At 39.3% G+C, this 19,951-nt stretch overlaps 1 protein-coding gene across 4 annotated transcripts in view; it reads right to left on the bottom strand.

The window, feature by feature from the left end:
* Positions 1-5,990: 5,990 nt before the first annotated feature.
* Positions 5,991-19,951, bottom strand: part of LOC120559115 (TOX high mobility group box family member 2-like) — an 81,183-nt gene continuing 67,222 nt past the window's right edge. For 3 of the 4 annotated variants that reach the window (XM_039800571.1, XM_039800573.1, XM_039800574.1), the window contains 5 exons: positions 14,176-14,406; positions 11,612-11,692; positions 9,072-9,470; positions 7,131-7,270; positions 5,991-6,230 (listed from right to left, as the gene is read on the bottom strand). In XM_039800571.1, the coding sequence (XP_039656505.1) occupies positions 6,188-6,230; positions 7,131-7,270; positions 9,072-9,470; positions 11,612-11,692; positions 14,176-14,406 (894 nt within the window). In that variant the 3' untranslated portion in view covers positions 5,991-6,187. The remainder of the gene's footprint in view (positions 6,231-7,130; positions 7,271-9,071; positions 9,471-11,611; positions 11,693-14,175; positions 14,407-19,951) is intronic. The other variant, XM_039800572.1, reaches the window with a different exon arrangement.

Genomic DNA, 19,951 nt, shown 5'->3' with positions numbered 1-19,951 from the left:
GTTTTTAAAGGCATATTTTGTGAACACTACAAAATGTTTAAAAACGAAAAATCTTCGTCAAGGTTTTGACATTTTCCAAGAATGCTAGAACATGCTTACATGTTGTATGTTAGTTAGTTAATGGAGAGTCATGCTATGATCTTAAAATGTGAGTAATTGTTGCAGACACATAATTAATTGTGTGTGTTAGAAGTTGCATACAATATACTCTGGTGGCCTAAAACATACAAGTTAATTGTTCACCTAAAGTTTACAAATGAGTGGCTTAAGTGAGACATTTGATAAAAACTAACAACCAAGCTTCACATATTTTATTATAGTTTACAGTTTTATAGAATATGAAAGCTAATAACCTTTGAGTTAAAACTGAGGACTTTCTGTTACAGTCAATGATGTATGGACTAATTCAAAGTAAAAAGACATAAGGAACATACGTAACTCGACAGTGTATAGTGTATAAATAAGATCAGGCTTGGTAGAGGAAATAGTTAACTAGCATTACACTGATTACATTATACACATACGCTACTAATATTTGTGGTAATGACAACTGATTTCAATATTTGTATTTTTTGTATGCATTTGTAAAATGAATCCACAACACTATCTGCAAGGACAAGCTAAAGTGAGATAAGACAGTGTATGTAATGTTTCCTGAAGATGTATCATGTTATTCTACCCGTGTCAGAGTCAGTGCTCCACATGTGATGTTATTTGATGAAATGACAGTGAATACCAGCGGTTGTTTGTGAGGCATTATTATAAGAAACTGAAGACCTGCGTAGATGTCCTTCTAGTTGTGTTTAGAAGACTCCATTTTAGCGTTAGTGTTTTTTATTGCTTGTATCATTATTATCTGTGCCAGCCATGTCAGTGCTGATATTCCAGTTTTTCTTTGTTGCATTGGCACTAAAAGACCAAAATGAATGTTGCAAATTTAGTGACATCAGCTTTGCTTTTATATTTTACCTATACAATCTTACTTTTAAAGTGAATATCTGGGGTTTTCCCAAAGTTATTGTAAGCACATTACCAGTCTACTCAAAATAACAGTCGCAGAGGGAAGTGAAGGAGGGTCAGCCTCTACAGTCCAGGTTTTGCAGGACACTGCCGGGTCAACTGGAAATGCATACAGTAAAATTCAATAATAATGCATAGACACAAAACAAAAAATAGTGCCATTCTTCCAACATAAATGGAGCTGAAGTGTTTTGAATTTCTCACAGCGACAGACAGCGTACGAGGGAGAAGGCTGAAAGAATGGAAATTGGAAAGCATCACAACAAACTGGACAATGATCAACCAAAGTTTAAAAATACCACTATGTAAATAAATCTACATGTAAAAGAAGTGAATACATCTTCAGTATAATTACCACCTGATGGCAACAACGCCCTAACAACTCTAATGAAAATGGAAGTTGATATGAAAGTTTATTACAAACTTTTGAACATAATGCACCTTTTTCACCCCAATATTTATTTTTCTTCAACAGTCAGATAGCTAGAGACACAACAATGAACAGCACAATGGATGAAGTAATAGCCAAATTATGAATGTGCCCTTAAAGCTTTAGTGCTTTACGATGGCGATAAGCGCAGCAAGCAGCTTTTGTACATTCAACAGGGCGCCACTACACCGGGCGCAGCAACCCTGTTAATGCCGCTGTCGCTGCACGTGACCCGGATCGTTGGTCTGATTGGTTGGACTATCTAATTGCGCCCAGAATCATTTGAGCAGCGTCCGTTGGTGACGCCCTTAGGAAATGAGCTGTGAATGAAGCTTGCCAACCAGGCCATTACAATTCCTCATGGGGCGATATAAACTGCCCACTATAGCTTCAATAAACCCAATTAAATTATAACAGAGGGTGTCTAAATAACACATCATATTGGTTACTATGCAGATAAATAATCTCTGCAGATCCCATCATATATTTCATGTTATGCACAACATGCTGTATCTCTGTGTACAAAGTGGTAAGCATTGGTAATTCATCTATGGTGTTTGCTTAATGAAAATGTTATGGAGAACAAACTCTGTTAGCATATTTTTAATCTTAAAAATTGAAAGTACCCATGTCAATTATTGTAACTGTTGTATGTCAGTGACTATGGGGGGTACATGTAACAATAAACTATACAATAAAATATTTTTGTTCAAAGTCGGCCTGGTTGTTTGTGTTTTGTAAAGCCAACAAAGGATGTGTTCCTCAGAGGGTTGAAATCAGATTACTCACTGCTGCGTAAATGCAGCGTCCTAATATACTTGCATCAGTTAACAAAAGGCCAGGCCCAGCCTCTCAGCAGATAACAGTTTCTAATAGAACAAGCAATCCCAAAACACAAGATAGATTCTATCCAAATGAGGATGTTTCACAAGCAGGATTTTCTCAAAATGTCGTCCAACGGTGGTATCATCTCAGCCATCAAGTGTTTGGGTAGTGATCTGTCCTCTCTTGTTTGTCTTGTCTTGTTTGTTGGCTGTCAGACAATGGTGCTGCCGATGCCTGTGCTGTCAGGAGAGTTCATATCCGTCTGAAGAGAAGAAGAGAGGTCTGATGGTTGCCGATGGAACCAGTATCAGAGCTGCAGTAGACAATATTAGTGATGGGAGATTGGACCGCAAGAAGCCAATATTGCACAAGTGACGGTATAGAGTATTTTGATACCTTTTGCAGAAGGGAGGGCATCATGTAGGGACTTGACCAGTTCATTTAAATTTGTAGCCTATTATTATAAATCAGTACATACAGTATAGTAAAGCCCAGCTGTGGAGTCTAATATCACAGTACATAAAAGACATTAAAACATACTTAGGTTTATTTATTATGAACAATCTTTCCATACAATATGCTAGTTGGAAATGTATTTTACAGATTTAATTAATTATCGACATATAATTTTTCTAAGTATCCTGGCCAGCTTCGATGTTGTGAAATAACCCCTGGGCAAACTCTATCTGCATGGAGTTTCAATTTTATTTAACTAGCTGAGGTGAGATTGACTCTCAACTTCACAGAAAACACATCATCAACATTAATCTTCATACATAATGTAGTTGTTTGTATTGAGCCTTCGAGATCAATTTTTCATAAAACAAGAACATTTTTGCCTGGCTGGTGAAATAAATCCACTTGTCCACTGAGCATTTTGACTTGTTTCAAGATTAGTCTTACAATAAAAAAGAAAGAAAAAAGCCCAAAAGAAATTTACTAATTCATGTTTATACATCATTTTAAAATCTTTCCTCATTTGTAGATTTTGGTTTTGGCTTGGTTCATTACAACATTTTTATTAAAGTTGTAGGCCTCAATCCTAGACTAAATGTTTTTTTCTTATTCTGTTGAGAAGCCCTCAAAATGAGAAAAAACAAAGTAAAGGTCATACAGACCAGGATAGACTTGCGTTTTCTCTTTATAAACCTTCCTTTTTGCATTTCTGAAACATATAAAATGAAGATGTTGTTGATTACCTTTAATAGTTTTTGAACCAGGGACTCACCACCAGCACTAGATGACACCAGCAGATGGCGATAGAGGAACATCAGTATGAGACGTAAAACAGCAGAGAGGCCCAATCCAACACATTATTGCTTTCATACAGTTGTAATCAGCCATAACAGTGTTTGTACATAAAACATCTGTCTTTAAAGCTATGTGTAGTGTGAAATATTCCATTATTCTGCTCCCATCTGCCAACAAATGAAACTTCTTGAGTGTATTTAACTTTTTAAATATTTTTTTAATGTAATTGTATATTTGCTGAGAGCAAAGCCCTCTTCTTTTCTGTTCACGCTCATACAGTTACACACATTCACATCTGGAAGCTGCCCAGAAAAACCAAGGGTAATGGTGGTGAGGTAAAGGTCTTTGTTGTCTTTTATTGTCAATACAACACATCAGTATTACACTTCACCAGCAGTCTAGCTGAAGCCATTGAGCTGTAATGATCTGATTCTTTTTAGGTTAGGGGAGCTGAAAAACAATAAGGTAAATTTTATGAATCAGCTCTAGGGGGCACTGCGTCATCATCATCATAGAAAAAAAAAAAAAAAAAAAAAAAAAAGAAAAAAAAAAAGGAGGGATGATAAATTCCATTTCTATTCTATCTTTAATCCAACTGTGAAATTTATAAGTAAATGGCAGTCCTATTTTTCTTCTCAGGTAGATCTCTGAAAGACCATGTACTGCTGCATCAACTCTTTCATCATCACACCTTTAGCAGAAAACACAACCAACGAGCAAAAAAATGTTGCTTGATGTACTATACTGATTATGTCTGGATGTCTTTTATGAAAGAAAAAAAGAAAAAACTGTGGAAAGGTTAAAGTTTATTAAAGGTACACTGTGAAGCCTAAACTGCTCACCTAATGAACCCCCGTGAGAGCAGTCACATACTAGTCCTACAACATCAGAGATAATTCTCCCTCATTAACCTCAGCAAGCGAATGCAAAGTTATGTTTATAGACTGCCACAGCTATCAGGGCGCTACTCATCAAATTACTAATGAATGTGTTGAGATGTAAACCAAATGATAAAATAAGTAGAGACATGCACATCAGTTTCTCCACTTTAAACATTTTATTACAGACAAAGAAACAAAAGAAGTATTTGTGACTCAAAATGAATCTAATGCTGGTACACTTGTATTGCACCAACAACAATTTCTGAAAAAATATTTATTATTCTAATAATCATGTTGTTTGATCAATAATTATAATAATAATAATGCACCCTGATGAAAAATAAGCCAAAACGTTACTTCATATCATTCATAAATAGATGTGAAAACTGCAACCAAATTAAATAGAATGACCATATTGTAAAACATGTGATTTTCAACAAAACAAAATGGGTTCTCTCATCACTGGCTTTACAAATTAAAGAAGTACATTTGGCAGGTTTATACACAAACTTAAAATATCTACCCCCATGACTGTTCCTCCGAAGCATAAATCCTGCTACAATGAAAAAACAAAATATCTTCAGAATTTTTTTTGTCTTCACAAAAAATGATAAAGATAAGTTCAACACAATTCTAAAACACCTAATAAAAACTAATTCAAAACTTTAAAACCCACTGTTATGTTTTTTTTTTCTTTAGTAACATTTCACATTTAGCAACTTTTTTTTTTTATTCACCTGTACAAGTGGTGTCAGGACTAAGGGTAGGTGGGGGTTACAGGTGGGGTGGGGGGCGGTCCTTATTGACCGAGAGGAGGATGAGCTAAAAGGAGAGGTATCAACCTTTGACCTCTACAGTTCTGTAACGTCCTGAGGCCATGTGGCGAGAGTGACACTCTCTATCAGAGCTCCGCCAGTTAAGGAGGAAATGGAGCGTTTTACAGTCTTTGCATTTCTCTCTCGTTTATAGAGAAACAAGACCAGTGAACACAGTTGCCACACAACTTTTAGTGTGTGTATTCCCTCACTGAATCCGCCTGCACGAAAGTCACAAAACCAAACAAAAGTAATGTTTTAAAAAAAGAAAGCAAGGGACTGCAGCTAAATACACAGATAAGAGGGATCAATTTTGGTGATATTTACAATCACTCTGTGAGAAAGAAAGGAAAAGAGGGAGTCCTTTACTAGGGGGCGAGGATGATTTACAAATGTCTTAAGTGTATGTGACTATCTTCATTATGATTTCACTTTGCTTTTACTCAGTCGGGGTGTTTCAGTCTGTCCTGAAGTACATCCACCCCTGCTGAGGTGACTATATTCTAGTTTCCTGCATTAGCTTTTCTACCCCAAGACCCCTACGCTTTGAGTATGCTTAGAGCATTTCATCTCCCCAATGAGGGCAGTCCATGGCAAACACAGAGTAATGGAGTGAAGAGGAGCAAAGTTTTAAAAAATTCAAAAGAGAATAAGAAGACTTTTTTTTTTTGGTCTTCATTTTCCAGTATGTTGGCATGAGCTTAAAGCTCACTGCCCCCACAGAAAAAATGGAAAGTTCGCTGATAAGGAAAAAAGCAAGAGAAAAAATGCAAGAGAAGTGCCTCAGGCTTCTGGCCGATCTAAGTGCTTGGCAAATAGGTGAAGTTACTGTAGCAGTCTTTGGGATTTTCGAAATCCGTCACAAAAAAAAAGAAAAACAAAATGGTGTAAAAGCAGATACATCGATGACGTTGTTGTTATGGTGGAACGCTCCCTGGAGTCTGACATTTGGAGGTCTTTCAACTTCAAGTGAGGTAGAGAGGCTTGTCCGGAGCTCCCATGCCACTGCTAAAGAAGAAGAAACTGCATTAATGTCTGACATGTGAATACAATGATTGACTACATGTATTTTCTGTGTATCCTGTATTTCATCAGGATATCCCAGTGAGAGATCTATTTCAAGGAAGACCTGGCGAAGGTAGCAGCGCTCAAACAAACATAAAAGCTGTCAGCAGACATCAATCAGTATAATGAAAAAACTAAAAGTCAGAAATTTGCAAATCACTTGAGTTTTCGAAATGTCAAATACAAAGACTGTTCTCCAGTTATCTTTACCGACACACAGGAAATAATTTAGCCGCGCTCCAAAACTCCAAACTAAGGTTCAAGCAAAGACTCAATCTACTTCAAAGAGCACCAAACATGATTTGACCGGCGCGTGATCCCATTTGACATACAGATGAATCAGCTCTAAATACTGGAGACCTCCAGCTCTGCTGCGCTCTCAGAATAGCAACACCAAGTTTCAGGTGTGAAACAAAACAACATTCCTCTTGTACCTGCTTGAATAGCTTGATTCAATAAGGCAATGTGTGCTGAGCAAAACACAGGCAAACTTAATTGGATGTCACACTTTCTCCAAGCTCGGTAATAGCATTGTTCTACTGCTGCATTACTCATTTCAATTTCAAGGAGATGCCTTGCTTTAGCAGAGAAATCGCAGTTCATGATTAATACTGTCTGAGTCTCTGAGTGTGAAAGTGAAGTGGTTTAGAGCAACTCATTTGGAAAATGAGTAACTGTCAGACAACTACTTACTATTCTCAACAGTCAAATGTCCAGGATTGGATTTACAGAGGTAAAGACATTTTTATTCTGGGCCATCTTTTCAAAGTGATTTCTTCTTCTTAACCATCATGTTCATAACACAATGATCACTATACATAACACAATATGTGATGCACTCACTTGCAGTGGTTGGGTCCACAGTCCCTGTTGCAGTACTCGCTGTCCCAGTCAGGGTTCTGGCCGTGCCCTGGGTTAGGGGCCCCTGGAGACTGTGAGCCCCCGACACTGTTCTGGTAATCAGCCTGAATATGGGAGAATCCCTGCCGAATGGAGAAGAGAGAAAGGAGAGAAAAAGCAGTTATATCGTTGTAGCTTTGAGATGGCCAGCCATTAAAGTTTGCTGAGCCATGATACTGTATGAGGCCAAATGTTGTCAGTGTTTTTTATAAGTTGCTTTTGAGCTTGGTGGGTGGGAAACAGGAACAGGATCTTAAAATCACACTTCTTACACAGACATGTCAAACCCCCTGCTGGATTGGAGACATTTTAGACTCCTAGAAACTAGGGAAAGTAGAAAAAGTTTGTTTGCCACTAAATTAGAGAGAAAAAGTTACGTTTTTTAAAGCTTTGTTCTTCTTCATTTATATCAGTGGTTCTCAACTGTTTTTGTGTTCACGCCCCCTATCCATTATTCAGGTCCCTAACTGCCCCCACCATCAAATAAGATGTAGGCTAATTGCCCCGAATATTAATGATTATGCCCTAATATTAGGCCTATTATTGTTGTTACTATTGTTATCACAAATAATCATCACAAAAAATCATATCATTGAATGACAAACAACATATTTATTAGTTTCCCAGGTATCAAAAAAGCCATGTGAATATAGAAATTATATTTACAGGTGTTTAGCAGAAGGATTTACTTCCGAATGGAAATAAGTTTACAACCTTTGAAAGTTAGTGTGAGCACTTTGTTGATGCTTAGAAGAGTATATGTCTGCTATCGCCTGTCTTGCGAGTAAATAGCAGAAAAAAAAGTTTGGAGAAACGCAACCCCACATCGCGCTGCATTTTGTGCAGGTGTGAGAGTCCTGTACAGTAAACAGTTACATCACTGCCTCTATCACTTCCACAGGACAGTTTTAAAACACCAAACACAAGCCCCAAACTGCCCGGGAGCTTGTGAAACAGCTAAATGTTTGCCAAACAACTAAGCATAGTCAATGTCTCTCACTCGTCTCTTTCTCTCTTTCTCCGTGAAATGAAGCTGCATTCAGGTGCAGTAGGAAACGTTGTGTTCTATAAATGATCTGACGAAAATCTGTTACCGGTACTGTGAAATATAAAGTCTACTTGTGTTACATTGGGGGGTTAAAGAACACAACAGGACGTCACACCACCCTGCAGTGATTGCTTTTTTTTTTTATCTGAACGCAGCTTCACGCTGAAGTACGGAGCTCATTTAAGATGATGCTCTTACGTCCCGTTTCCATTAAAGGCAGCGCCAAACAAAGCTGACAGAAGCACAGAAGAGAAGAAGAGTTATGATACACCGTCTCGTCCAGTCGCAGTGCTGTAAACTGGCAGGTTTTAATGTTGCAGACCACTGTTTTATGCAAGTAGTTGAGAGTGTAAACATGTATCGTTATTGTGAATCTTTGGTTTAAACTAGCTTTCAAACAAACGCCCCCCAAGGGCACCGCAACGCCCCCCTTTTGAAAATATTGCTTCCAGCGCCCCTCGTCATCTTCTGAACGCCCACGTTGAGAAACACTGATTTATATGCTTAAAGTGTGATTGAGGCCTGTTATACAATACAATGAGATTGAATGGAGAGTTTTCCCATTTTTATCAGAAACTGATAAAAACATTGGATACTTAAATTTAAATCATAGCCAAAAAAGCATTACAGTCCGAGTTTCTATGCAATATCAACAATGCTTCCAAGTGTAATAAATATATATCAATAATTAGCAATAATAAAAAAATTAAATTAGATGTGATTACGTGATAATATCAGTACATTCTGCAGACATTTTATAAGGTGATTATATGAGGAGCTTTGGCAGATGTATGTGTTTCATGTTCATGTTTCATTTTAATAATAGCCATACCAACCTGTTGGCTGAGAGGAGGGGAATGCAGAGGCGCCTGGAGCCCCATTTGGTGTGAGATGATTGGCTGCGACTGCTGCATGCGGATTGGCTGGTTGAGCAGGGAGCTCTGATGCAGGGAGAGTTGGGCGTGGGGGTGCAGAGGTGGGCTGATCTGGAAGGGAGATGGGGGAGAGGCACTCATGCTGGGTGGCAGCATCTGGGATTGGCTGAGGGTCTGGGCCAGGGTGTGGCGGGGCGGGCCTGCGTAGCTCTGGAGGTCTGACAGGGGGAAGGAGCCCGGCGGGCCTAGATAGGGTGAGGAGGGCTGGGGGGGCACGCTGTACAGCGGCTGCTTCGGGGGCAGCATGTGGGAGGGCTGGCTGGTCTGCTGGGCACTTTTTGGTTCAGGGTCATTGTATGTCTGTGGATGAATGAAACAGATTTTTAATAAGATACCTTTTTAATTCATTTTAAATCATCACATCAATCATAAAGCTCTGATCACATTTTCTCTTTCGTTTTTTAATAGCAGCATCCATTACACTTACCCCTGACCTGGGAAATTTCGTTTTCAACCTGGTTCTTATTATACAGTAGGTAATTCAGCCAAGTTGAAAAGGAAGCGTTGTGTTGTTTACTACAACAGCTGCAGGGATTTTCAAGGGACTACTTTCTGTCTTTACTTTTTGTTGGACTCACAGACAAGGCTTTAAAGGAAGAGTTCAGGAAAAACAGTCGATATTCGCTATTTTTCTTTCTTGCTGACAGATGCCAAGATTGACAGAGCCAGGTTACCTGTTTCCCCTTGTTTGCAGTGTTTGTGCTAAGCTAAGCTAACTATCTCTTGGCTTCAGATGGACAGACATGAGAGTGGTTTCGATCTTCATATCTAGTACATTTTCCAACATATTCAACTATTCCTTTAAGATTATGTTACATTTACTTTTGGGTGATGAGTGAAATGTTATCATGACGAATAGTCATAATTAATAACCAGGTTAAGAAATACCGTAATTTCTATATAAACATTTCCCCACTGCCGTCCTCAGTACTGGTTGATTCTGTCACAATGATCTGCTTCTCTACAGAGTGAAGCAGCTGACAGAGTGAATGTGTGTTCCTGGCTTGCCTGGTGAAGCTGTCCAATACAGGATAGTTGACACTCAAAGCTCCTAACAGCAAATCTTTTTCAGCATATTGATGCTCACTATGTAACATATATTACATTTTTTGTGTATCCTCGGCCTGACAGCTTTCACTTCAAACAACACACACGCACGCACGCACGCACGCACGCACGCACGCCACGCACGCACGCACGCACGCACGCACGCAAACGACACACACACACACACACACACACACACACACACCGTAGACAGTCTGACAGATGAGGAAACAGGGTCAATGTCAACACCAAACTCCACCAAAAACCAAAATCACCTGAACGTGACCTTTCTCTTTTTGGACAGTTTCACTCTGAGCAGGTGCAGCACCTACAAAATACCCCCACCTCCACCTCACCCCGCCCCACCCTCTCCAGGACCTTATGATGAGCTGTCAGATTGCTCATCTCCAGCCATCAGTGTTGATTAGAAGGTAATGGAGCCCATTTGTATGAATAGAGCTGGGGCCGGGGTAATGATCAATAGACACCTTGACAGATAGATGGGAAAAAGAGGGCACACACACACACACACATACACACACACACACACACACACACACACACACACACACACACACACACACAAAAAAAAAAAAAACACACACACACACACACACACACACACACACACACACACACACACACACACACACACACACACACACACACACACACAGGAGCCCAGGCAGAGAAATGAGGCTGTTTGCCTGCAGAACAAATGGAATGACAAAAGGAATCTTCCCCACACTACATTGTGTAATGTTAATACAAGACGGCACTAAACAATGCAATCCACAGTCCGCATCCTTTCCTTTCTTTATTCCCAGTGCTACTATGCTGGTGCATACAAGATGCCATCATTCACTGGGCAAAAAGGATGTCATAGATCTGGATTAGCATGAAGGTGTCAAAGGTGGAAACAGTAGAAAAACCTATGATTGCCTGCGTTGATTTGGATGTACTTCCTGTTGTAGATGATGAGATGGAGAAAATCGATCTAATACATGACACAGGTGTCTGTTGGTGTAAGATGCATTTAGGGTTTGTATTCTCTAACGATACATATAATACTTCAACCTGATATTATGTAAAGCACATGAGGGAGCAATCATTTTCTATCCACCCTCATAGATGCTTTGGCCATATACTGGTGCTGACCCCTCCCCCAACCATATCACCATACCAACTACAATCCCCAACCCCCAACATCTGCACCCTATGGAAATCAGGTATTGTTCCAAATACGGACTGCTTATTTGCATCAGATGCCCCCTCCCTCTCCACCACCACCACCACCCCCTCAGCCCAAGAAAGCCCTGCCCAGCCCATTAGCAGGGATTTTCCATCCAATCCATCATCAGTCTTAGCCCGGGCCGGTGTGTCATAAGCGTTACCTTGGAAACCAGACTGGCTCGGTACGCGGCCAAGGCTTTCAGGTACTCTTTCTTAGCCGCCTCGGTTTTCCTCTTGTACCCCTGTGAAGAGAGAGAAAGAAAAAATCTAAACGAGAGGCTTCGGGTGAGAGGAGAGGTTGACATGCTCATAAATGTGCAGACACACGTCTGTCTCTCAATACACACACACATACTTTTTATCTAATACTTTCTTAAACATATCACACACACACACACACACACACACCCTTAATGTTTCCCTTTCCATCAGAACCAATGGTACAGAACACCTCTATTTCCTCATCACAGCACTAAAACTCCCTCATCTCAATGTGTCTCCATCTATCGTAGCAACACATCATTTCCATTCCAATCCACCTAGAGAAATGAACTGGAACTTCTCTCTCTCTCTCTCTCTCTCTCTCTCTCTCTCTCTCTCTCTCTCTCCCTTTAGCTCCACAAAAAGACTCCTATCAGCATACTGACATTAGTGATACACCACAATGGTTGTTGTCATTTGGTACATTAGGATGCAATCCCTGCCTGTCGATGAGTTTTGTTTGGAACTGCCTTCCATATTGTTAGTGTGATATACAAACCTCTGTTGTCATATAACTAACTGCTGCTGCTGTGTTTGAAAAAGCTCAGTGTGTTTGCATAAAGAATATGGGCTTATGAGTGCATATGGATGTGTGTTTGTGCACGCAGGTATTTTTTCCAGGTATTGTCTGTGTAGGATGTAGTGTCTGAAAATGGGGCTATTACTGTAGCTATAAGGGCTAAAGGCAAAATGATGTCTATTATGCAAAACAGAAAGGAGAGAGAAGTATGTTTGTCCGTATAAAACCTAAGTATGCATGCAGTGCATTGTAGCCTACTTATTAGGTAGGGCTTGATATTGACAATTCTTTTGAATATATTGTTTCTACAACCCCCTTTTTCATTTAGCAAAGAAGGCCAAAATTCTCAAATGTTAAATATTGTCTTAACACAAGCAGCAATACAAAACTTAAATACTGAATACTTGAATAATGTACAACTGGCAACATTTTGATTTAAATGAGTAAATATCTGATAAATGAAAGTAATTACTAATTTGATGATGCCCGCTTTCGTCACTTGAAAGTTTTCGATACTTAGTACTACGGACACATTAGGTCGGTCCTAATAAAGCACTGAGTTTCGATACCAAATCCTATTTTAACTGATGCTCAAGAAGAAGCAGTTCACAAAATATGATGCTTTTAAATGCATGCCACATACTAGAATACTTACTTTACAAAGTATACTTTGCAAAGAGTAAACCTTCTGCATCCCAACAGAATCGCTAATAGCAAAAGAATTTAATAACTGTGTTTTCTCTTGGAGTTGAATAACCATAATACAAAACTAAACTCTGTCATCACTAGCTTTCCCTACCTATTACTGCTGAGCTGGATGTTAAATAGCTACAAAAACAATAGACTACTCTTGGACTGGATAGCCGAGATGTCCTTCAGCTAAATCCAAGGACGAGACAATAGTGAGGGGGGAGGGATCACTAATTCTGTATTCTAGGCAGGATCAAAATAGCAGAGGTACATAATAAATAAAGAGTGGAAATGAGAACTTCACACATCCCTGCTTGTCAGAGGGCCAATGAAGATGCATGGTGCGAAGGCATCAGCTGTGGACCATACCTGGGCCTGGAGCTTTGTGGGAGTTTTGTTATTGGCAAAGAAGATATATTTTTGGAAAGTCCTTTCTTTTTTTTTTGATGGACACTACACTGCTGAGAAAAACTCAGCCTTTGCATTTTGAAAACAAGAACACTATAGCACGTGGGTATGAGTAAATCTACATACTGCATAAAATATCTGTCCTAAACTCCTTAAAATCTCCCCAGGTGCTTGTATATTTTTCCCATATTGACCATTTCTTGCCTGTAAAATGTCCAACTTTGTTAGTCTCAGACTGTTTTACGGCTGCTGTTGCACAGAATGCTCCCCCAACCTTCCCCTCCTTCCCTTTGCTTGAATTAAATTTAGAAAGAACATTTTTATGAGAGTCAGGGGAGTGGGGATAAACGGATGGATTATCTTTAGAAAGAGAATAACTAGCTCATTAAGGTGAGCTGTATCTCACAGATATGTTCTGGTAATTACACACTACACAGCACATAATGCCAGGGAAAGGCTGCTCGTTTTCTGCAGCACACATGCCATCTACTGGTTAGACCAGAATGTGTGCATGTGACTGTACATGTGTTTGTGTCAGTGTATGCATGTGCACTTGCTCCTGTATGTGTCAAACATGTTCTGTGTAAGCATAGAAAATATATGTAGAAGTTTACATACGGTACTACATTTATATACATTTGTGCAGTCAAATGTAGAGGAAATAGTAGTTCCTTTCACTTAAAACTTCCTTTTAAAGGGAAGTAAATAATGTTGATAGTGTGTGACTGTCATACATTTTTGCAATCATTTTCACAATAATTTTCACCATATCTTTTACAAATTCCTGTATGTTTCCTCATCCACTTTATTGTTTTAGATATTCAAGACCTGCATGTTTTTTTTCACCTGCTTCTGTTCCTCTCCTAGGCTGTCCCACATGGAGGCCACAATCTTGGAGACATCCCCAAAGGTGGCATTGGGGTTTTGGCCCTTGATGGCCGCCTGGGTGTCTCTGAAGAAGAGCGCGTAGGCCGACACAGGTTTCTGTGGCTCGTTGGGGTCCTTCTTCTTCTTCTTCTTTTGAGGTTTGGGTTTGGGCTTCATCATTTCTGCCGAGGCCCGCTTCTCACTGCTTATCTGGAAGCAGAAAGAAGGATGGAGAGGGAGGAAGAGAGACAAGAGAATGAGACAAAGAAATTGCTGGTCATAAATCAGTTGATGAAAATAACTCTTTTGCAGGAGGAGCTACTACAGAAATAAGCTTGAGGAGTCATCCAGTATGCCACGCATGTATGGGCATGATGCATTGACTGGATAAGATACTCTAGATTTTTGCAAGGTTAAATATATATAAAACCTCTGCATTAACAACTGTGCACATGATGCTCAGCATCATTGAAATAACCAAATAGAACATTCAATTAAGGCTGAAGAGAGAGTGAAAGCAGCAGAGTTCTGCGAAGAGCAGCTGCGGCTTGTTCTGAGAAGAGAAAACAGATCAATTTACGGACATAGGTGAAAGAAGGCTAACAGGATGTCAGTGAAGACAGGTTAGCCTCTAGGGTGTTGTCGGGTTGTCGGGAGGTGTGGTTCAGGAAAAACTGGACAAAATCACGGGGGTGGGGGGGGGTGTCCTGGGCTAATTAAAATATCACATTGGTATCACTTTATCAGCTGTTAAATCACTGGATTCATGGATATTTTCAGATATTTTGTCACTTTCATGTGGATCACAAAGCATTCAACTCCACTTTCTGAGGAAACCATAAACAATTATTAAATTTTTATTTTCCATAGGATGTACCCAGTTGGTTTGTCAACAATAACATGCTGCAATCTCACAACATTTTCAGGAGACAAAAAAAACTGCTCACATTTGTGTGATGTACTCGATCCAATACACATGAATACATTTTAATTTTCCGTGCAGGGCTTTGACGGGGAGTCAAATCCAGGTCACCTGATCCTGGTTGTGATTCTATATGGAAATTGCCTTCTTTGCCGAGTAGAGAACACATCAAGCACGGGAGAAAGAGAGGGAGAGGAAGGGAGTGGGGAGTGAGAGAGGGAAAGATAAGGAGAAAGGGAGAGAAGAGGTGCAGCTGAGGGAGGATGGCAAGGAAGAAGTGACGGCTTGATGTTGCCATTAGTATCAGTGGAACATCAGTTAACCTGATTTCTTGGATGCTATAAAGGCAGGAAATAACAATCCAATTTCCATCCACATAATAAAAGATATAATGAAATACTGAATATATAATGATATACAGTGCATTGGTATTATGTCAAATGAAGAATGCTTATGAGCACTATTTACGGGAGAAGTGTTACTCAAATATTGCTTTGAGTGAAGTGAGGGTGAACTCCTTTATTTTTGACAAAGGCAGCAAATCTCCACGGCCAAATTCCTATTTCATCAGGTTGCATTTTAGAAAATGAAACAGCTTTGAACATTCTCTTTTAAAATCCACTGATCCTGGGTTTCAGTGTTAAAACTCAGCAGGGGGAGAACAAACCACGAACAAGATTTGTTCCTGTGCTAGTATCAAACAGCAACTTGAGGACATTTAAAGACATTCACATCCATCTAATGCATACTTATCACAGGATTAAGCAACAGCTAGTTATCCCCTTTAACTGTCAATTGGAAAACAAGAAATGACTGCCTTTGAAAATCGCATTGTTTCAGCAAAGCATTTGCAGACAAACAACACACTGTATTCTACACAGCATGAAATTAACTAATCAAAATTCAAGGTCCAGGAGCACATTTGGCAGCTAGAGAAAAACTTCAAAATGGGTTTTGTGGTGTGCGGAAATGAATGGATGTTCTCATTCAGGGTGATGCAAAAGTATTGCTTGTCTATTTCACAGCTTACAGGTAATATTCTTTTTTGGTGTGTGAGTACGCCTGGTTTCATTAAAAAATAATCATCCCTCACTTTTAGGCAATGAGGCAGAAGACAGGCATTTGAAACGACATCTGTTCCACTCAAGCCTTTGAAGTGAAAATAGAATAAAATGAAGGTAGAGCTAATGGAATGACAAAATAGAAAGAAAAAAAGGCTAAATAATCTGCAGGAAAATTCACATGTATTCATACAGAGGAAAGAGCGACATGCAATCAACCAGGAGAACAAGGGGCATATTATTTCTTTTTCTTTATTTATTGTCCTCTCTTATTGTACGAGATTCCTGTCTGTGAATTTATAGGAGGCCAGATGAAATATCAATAAAAGAAAAGAATACAGATTGCTCAACACACAGCACCTCTGAAGAGTACAATAAACCAAAACTCTACACACTACAGTATAAAAGTGTCACAGGATAAATCCAGCCTTAGATACTCTGTTGGATACTTAATCAATCTGGAATCTTTTAATTTGCTTTCATTTTCTCTCAGCCTGTCTAATCAACATTTACTGCTGTCAGTGGTTTTCTGCATTTCCCAGAAGACCTTTAGAAAAAAACAAAACAAGAGTGGGTGTGAACTTTACTGCAAAAAGACCAATTAAAAATAATCTAAGAACATCTTGTCTAGATTTTACTTAGTAAGATATACAATCTATTTTTGGGCTAGAGCTGACTAAAAACAAGAGTGAAAAGTGAAGCGGCTGTCACAATCAAATCCCAAGCATCTATGTTTCAAGAAGGAGATCAGTAGACGACAGGCACAGTCCAGAGCTGGGCGATATTGTAGGGTTGACTATTGGTGCTTTCACAACATATTTACACAATGAGATTTTAGATAAATAATTAATAATGCTGATTTAATGACTAAAGCCTGGATAAAGGCAAATAATAGAACAGCTAGAACAGTCATGGTGAGTTCAGAAAATGGCATCGCTTTATTGTAATGCAGCCCTTAAAACCAGGAAAAGACAACACTCATTACAATATCCCAAATGGAAGATGATATCTAGCCTCATATATCGATATCGATATAATATCGATATATTGCCCAACCCTATTCACTGCAATATATATATATATATATATATATATATATATATATATATATATATATATATATATATACACATATTAAATCTTCAGTAAGACAGTAATAATTATAACATTCATTACACTAAAAAGAGAATTTATCTTGTTTCCAGATCCTTTATCAAATATTTTAACCAGTGGTTACCTTTGTTTATTCCTCTTTCCCTTAATCACAAACATACATCAGAGTGGTTTTACTTGCTGGCTTTACAGATTCTTGTTGGTGGATGAAACAAACCCGCCACATCTACACTATACAATATCAAGCTTTATTATCAGTTTTCTTATGCAGGTGCAGAGCACAGTAATGATTGTGAAAGCTGTTGTTGTCAGTTCAGAAAAACAGAAAGATCAAGAGTCACATCCCTTATTCATAACGCAACATCTTGTGGCTGCACTGCATTCTGGTCTATTTTCTGATACTGTCAGTGGAGAGACTGGTATATGGTCCTCTTCAACAATGGATTTCTCTCTGTGTGACTGTTGATGCAAAATAGAAACTCTAAAAGTAACTCTTTGAGTCTGATGTGCTGACACTGGATCCTGACAATTGCCGTTTGTATTTTAGATTGATGGACATCTATCTCCTGTCCTGTATCACTGTAGTTGTACTTGAGATATTGTGATGTGACATGATGCAATTTTGTGTACCTTTGGCCAGATATCTACAGTAATAGGAACAATACATGTATACCCTCTGATTAACAGACTGGATAACAATGTGCAAGCTACGTTGCTTTTAGCCGACAGAGCTAATGCGTGCTAACTACTGTGGTCCAGGGTGATAAAATAACACAGAGGCTCTGTAATCTAAACCAGCGTAAACTAAGCGGCCAACACACTTTGATTAACTCCCATATTGACAACCGCAGCGCATAGTGCTAGCTTCACTTCTTCCGTTTTTAGCCTTCACAATAAAAGCAAAACTTAAATTTAGTTATAGCACAAGAGGCAAATAAAATAGCTTACACTCCTACACACTATTTTTTTGCCGACACAAAATATCAAACAAAAGTGATCTGTAAATCCTCCACTTCTAAGCAGAAGGCAAAAAATAATGTTATCTTGCAGCCTGACCGGGCAAAGCCTCTTTTCCTGCCGGCAGCTGCCTCTGTCTCACACCTCAGTCACATTAGGTACAAGAGACAGTGACAAAGTGGCAGGCTGCCATTAATTTTCAATGGGAATGGCCAGTGGTTTGCCAGCGACAAGCGACAAGCGATAAGCGATAAGCAACAAGCAACAAGCAACAAGCAACAAGCTTGTCATGAGCAAGGCGGGGCCAAAATAGACAAGGGTCTGTTTTATGCAAATGCTGAGCGATGCGACAAAGCGACTGCCAATCGGAGTGAAGGCAGTATGAGGGCAACGTATGTACGTTGGTTACTTAAGTTGAAGAAAATCATTCAAGATGGCGGAAACGCTTCAGGACATCGTATTTCTGTATATATCTGATATGTCTGGCATTTTATCTCATATATTTTGTTAACCCTATTGAGAAATAAATACTTTTAAATCCAAAAACATTGTTCTTGTGACTTGACAATACCTCTGAAGTGACTTGTAAGACCTCTTGCAGATACTACTAGGCTATAGCATGCTACTATCGATACAGAAGCGTCACCGTGTCAAACGTTTACTTTTGATCAACGTAGGCGACAGGCACAGTCCAGAGCTGGGCGATATTATAGGGTTGACTATTGGTGCTTTTACAACATATTTACACAGTAATGAGATTTTAGATAAATAATTAATAATGCTGGATTTAATGACTAAAGAACCTGGATAAAGGCAAATAATAGAACAGCTAGAACAGTCATGGTGAGTTCAGAAAATGGCATGCAGCTTTCTACATTGAATGATTAGATTAAATTCACTTTACAGAGACGGCCAGAAACAGCACACAGCTTTTGCTAGGTGAGAAGACCACCGTGTCCTGTACAGTACAGTCTCAATATATTTTGTTTGCAGGTTTCTAGTTTACTAGCAAAGGACTGAAATATAGTGTCAGCCTCAGCTTGCTCATCCCATCAGCGTTTCTGTTGTCTGAGGGGTGGGGGATATGGGGAGACAGATAGGGAGGAGGGGGTAGCTGTAATTCTGAATGGACAGCACTGCACTGGCAAGACAAGATTAGAATTGACAGCCTGATAACTGCGTCACTATCAAAACAGCAGAGAGAGAGAGAGAGAGAGAGAGAGAGAGAGAGAGAGACACAGAGAGAGAAGAGGAATGGAGAGTGTGAGATGAGGAAAAGAGAGAGAGAGTTGATGTAGAGAGAGCAGATAAAAGGTGGAGGGGAGGTGGAGTGATGCAGAGAGAAGAGGGTAGATAACAAAAAGGACGGGCACAGACGCAGAGACTAACAAAGTTTAAGAGACATGAAAATTAGACAATAAAACCAAGTAATAATATGGGAGAGTATAAAAGTGTTTGTCCAATAACAGCCTCCTGAATATATGCATCATCATCATCATCATCATCATCATCATCATCACCACCACCATCATCACATACTTACACTGAGTAGTAAAGTGGAGAGTTCTGCACGATATCGATTTTAAAAGGCCATAAAGATACAGAGCACAACACTAAATCAAAACTGAATGCCATCCACTTCCAAAGTCTGAAACATTTCTTTGGATTCGAAGCCAAACAACTGTAAAATGGGAATATACAC

The sequence above is a fragment of the Perca fluviatilis genome, chromosome 5 (genome assembly GCF_010015445.1).
Source record: "Perca fluviatilis chromosome 5, GENO_Pfluv_1.0, whole genome shotgun sequence".
NCBI lineage: Eukaryota > Metazoa > Chordata > Actinopteri > Perciformes > Percidae > Perca > Perca fluviatilis.
The sequence above is the reverse complement of the archived record's forward strand: the minus strand, read 5'-3'. Positions and strand labels throughout refer to the sequence as shown.